The sequence below is a fragment of the Cyprinodon variegatus genome, unplaced genomic scaffold (genome assembly GCF_000732505.1).
Source record: "Cyprinodon variegatus isolate N-32 unplaced genomic scaffold, C_variegatus-1.0 Scaffold46, whole genome shotgun sequence".
Classification (NCBI taxonomy): domain Eukaryota; kingdom Metazoa; phylum Chordata; class Actinopteri; order Cyprinodontiformes; family Cyprinodontidae; genus Cyprinodon; species Cyprinodon variegatus.
This window is the reverse complement of record NW_015150499.1, coordinates 1,908,458-1,912,669: the sequence shown is the minus strand read 5'-3', so window position 1 is coordinate 1,912,669 and position 4,212 is coordinate 1,908,458. Positions and strand designations below refer to the sequence as shown.

The 4,212-nt window shown below is 38.4% G+C and overlaps 1 protein-coding gene across 2 annotated transcripts in view; it reads left to right on the top strand.

Annotated features, from left to right (window-relative positions):
- The first annotated feature begins 1,774 nt into the window (after window positions 1-1,774).
- The window catches only part of rdm1 (RAD52 motif containing 1), a 9,175-nt gene continuing 6,737 nt past the window's right edge, over window positions 1,775-4,212 (top strand). For both annotated transcript variants that reach the window (XM_015370451.1, XM_015370450.1), the window contains exon 1: window positions 1,775-2,099. In XM_015370451.1, coding sequence (XP_015225937.1) covers window positions 2,001-2,099 — 99 coding nt within the window. In that variant the 5' untranslated portion in view covers window positions 1,775-2,000. The remainder of the gene's footprint in view (window positions 2,100-4,212) is intronic.

The following is a 4,212-nucleotide window of genomic DNA, read 5'->3' as shown; positions in this document are numbered from 1 at the left end:
TGAAGTCACACAGTACGACGAAACCCTGTGCCTTTGTTGTACAGCTACGTGCTACGACTGAAAAAACTGCAGTGGGTGACCGGCTTAATAGGGTTATTTTGAAGTTAAATCTCTCTCTGTAGAAAATTCCATCGATCTGCCACTGGATAACAGCTATTCTGCTTTCTAAAACCAGAAATCCAGGATATGTAGGGATTTACCTCAGGACTTATTTTAAGTTCTTAAAAAACATAATTAGACAGCTGAAGGTGATCCAGAATGCTGCTGCCCACATCCTCACTAAAGCTAAAATATAAGTGGAGCACCAACGGTATACCAACAGTGGAAGCATGGTGAGGGTTGAACAGGTTTTATCCAAAAAAACTAATGGTAGATAAACAAGGAAGGCAGAGTCATGAAAGATATACTTAATGTTCTATTTTCTAGTCAATAATTAAATAGAACTAGGAAAGATGAGTCATCTACAACATGTTAAAACATTCAGTAATAAAGTTTTCATTATCTGATTGATTTGTAATAACATTTGAGAAGAAGAGAAGCTCCCAAGTAGCTGGAAAGAACCAATTATAATACCAATAACGAACCCTGGAAAGGAACATAGTAACCTGGAAAATTATAGATCAGCTCTTTTCACCTCTAGTATGTGTAAATTGATAGAAAAAGGATAAAAAATTAGAGATTCATTCAATATTTAGAGTCAAGAAATATTTCCGCTCCCTATCAAAGTGGTTTTTGTAAAGATAAAGGAACCCAGGATCCTGCTGTATGTTTAAAAGATGATTTTAGGAAAGCCTAAATCAATAAGGTGATTGTTGGAGTTGTCTTTTTGGTGTAGTATAACTATAGGTCTATAATATAATTGACAAATAGAAATAAAAAGAAACATTTTTGTGTGAAAGGACTATCCGTAATTAAAGTAGGATGACATGTTTCAAAGAGGTGTAAAATAGAAAACTGAATTTCTCAAGGAAGTGAGGTAAGTCCAGTGTTACTTTCAGTTACATTATCTCAGATTTATGGTAAATCCCTTTGTGCTAATCATACCACATTATGGAAAATGAAATATATAGATCTATAACTTCAATAGAGGGTAAATAAAGTTGAAAGGTGGGTGGCACTTTTTAAGATTGGAAACATCTCACTGGTGCAGTGGGTGTAATACAACAGAATCAACAGAACATGTTTTTATTCAAGTCAGTAGGTGTGAAATAAAATAGGAAGTGTTGGCCAAGTGGTTAGAGCAGTGCACTTGTGCTCTGAGGTTGCGAGTACCCGGTTTGAGCCGCACAGCCTGCACTCTGGGTCCCTGAGCAAGACCCTTAATCCTAAACTGCTCCCGGGTCCTGCACAGTCCACTGTGTGAAATCAATAAAGTTCAATTAAATTAAAAGGAAAAGGACGTTTAAATGTGGGTTTTACTCGGGAGCTGATGCTTGAAAATATTGCTGCACAGTTGAATAATGCAGTAGGAAAAAAAATAAAAATAATAATCTTCATTCTGAAAACTGGTTTAAATAATAGTAAATGAAAAGTGATTTAATGAATACATGTATAGGTTATGAATAAATACAATTGATAAATAAAAGGAACAGTAGGAGGATTAAGGTTATTAAACTAAGAATAAAACATAAAAGTATAGAATATATTAGCTAGAATGTTGTAATTTTGTTCCACAATCCATACCGGTAGGTGGCGGTAAGGCGCACTCAACCGCTATTACACCTCACAAAGAAGACGAAGATCCGCCCACCGATTCCCAGTCAGAAACCCGCGATTTCAATGCAGAGCAGGACCGTCTCAGCAGAGAAAGTTAAGAGTTGATCCATTTTTTCCCCTCAGTTTTATGGTGTGAACAGTTGGCATCATGCCGAAGGTTCTGGTAGCTCTTCTAAATCGGAATTCTGTTTCTCAATCGGGCTCCGACAGAGCGGGTTTGAGCTGAGGCGGAAACCAAGTTAAAAACGGAGAGTTTTTAAACGGAGTCTGGTTTGTTTTCTCGCATGGAGGTGGACATCCTGGAGTTCAGGGTCCCTGTGGAAAATAACAAGACCCTATTCGTTTGGGACATCCCGCCGGTTGTGACCCAGGATCAGGTTTATGTAAGTCTAAGCTAAAAAGGTTGTGGCGTCACCAATGTTCTAATGTTTATGGCAGTAAATCCTATTAATTAATGGTCAGGGGCGGATTTAAGAAATTTGGGGCCCTAGGCATAGACAGGTGTAGGCCCCTTTGAATTAAGAAGACAACACAGAAAACAGACCCATTATACAGATACAGAAATGTTAATAGAATAGACCTACATTATTTGTTCTATGTTTTGTCCCTCTCTTCTTATACTTTTCTTGCTGTTTTCATCATTATATTTTCTTTTTTCCTTTTTCTTTTCATATTGCTAACATGCTCAGCTGACTTTTAACGCTGTCTCAAAATGAATCCAATCATTAAGTCCATTCTAACTTAGCTGGTTGCTCCTTCGTGTGTTTCCAAAAAGGCGCCGGCAAAAGTAAATAACCCAGTCCTTCTTTTCACTGTAGACAAGCTGTGGGTGAAATAATAGCTGCATGAATCGTGACAGCAGACAAGATAGAGGAGAGCAGGTTATGAATCTACTAGGGTTGTCAAAAGTATCGATACTCCAAAAAGTATCGATACTAAAACATTGTATCCGGATACAATACTCAATTTTAAAAGTATCGATACTACCGCCGCCGCTGACCGTCCTTCTCTCGCTGCCTTCACATACACACGGCAGCATGTAGCCTCTCGCTTCAGTCTGCAGGACGCCTCAGTTGGATATCCATCTCCTCCCACACGCCGTCGGTCAGCAGATATGGGATCTTCCTATTGGTGACCTAATCAAAATGGCCGACTTTGATGTGGGCGGAGTTACAGACTTAAGCGAGAAGCTACATGCTGCCGTGTGTATGTGAGGGCAGAGAGACAGCACAATAACAGAAGAGAGCATGGCCAGTGCTGCTGCAGGAGGGCCTAAACAACCAGTTTTGGTCGAAAATGATAGAGGCAAGAGAGCTGTTTGGAGGTATTTTGCCTTCGAGCCTGACGTGGAAGCCGGACCCCCAGATTCCACATACTCCGCCAGCGCACGTACGGAGTACTTGTCTTTCATGTATCAATGAGCGCTGTTCCACATCCTCCGCTCGTCACCGCCCACGTACGTCTTCTCCGTCCCTCACCGTCAACATACGGAGCTGAGGTCTCTTTTTTGCTCCGCTCCGGTCAGTCCAGATCAAGACCCGCAATTGAAATCACACCAAACAGGAAAAAGAATGTAGAGAAGACCCGGTTTGTTAAATTAAATTATACTTAAAAACAGGTCGGTAACTAGAAAATATATTCCAAAAAACTAAGAGCAATTAATTAAATAATTGGATGCAGACTATTGGTGCTTCAACAGACCAGGAAGAAGTTGTGAGATTCTAGAGCGAATCTCACAACTTTAAAAGAAAATTCATATTCCAGGAATGGATGAAGAGATGATGAGTTTGGAAGCAAAGAACAAACATAGTTCATACAAACTATGTTTGATCCTAGTTATTCCTGTTAGAAAAATCCACAACAGAAAGAAAATATTTGGGCAGAAACTGAACATCTGCTGGATGATGATGGGGATTTTTTTAAATATGTCATATTAACTTAAACGTTCACAGGGTTTATACAGCCTAGCCAAGGAAGGAACACTTAAGTTAATTTGGTTATTATTTGGTTATTTTTTTTATCAAGACTGATAAAAAAAGACTACCTCAAAATATTGTTCTTATTGTTTGTTGTATTTATTTTTTGTATTTTATTTATTAATAAAAATATTTCTGTTGAATTTTGAGGTCTTTGTTTTTATCCTTGTGGTATCGAAGATGGTATCGAGTATTGAATATTTTCCTGAGTATCGGTATCGAGTTGAAAATTTTAGTATCGTGACAACCCTATATCTACTTGCTCTGGAGAGCAGAGTTCTCTGCTTTTATATGTTGTCGCCAAAGTTTAATAACTTTCATACCCTAAAAACTACAATTTCACCGAAACCAATATCGGGCGGGGCCTCGATCCAGCACTAAAATGTTGCTATAGGCGAGTTCATACAAATATGATGTCTGTGTATCAGCCTTTAAATCTGACAGATTTAAAATAGAGCTAAATGAATAAACCAATTTAATAACTCCACAAAGTTATTAAATTGGTAAAATAACAGGATGC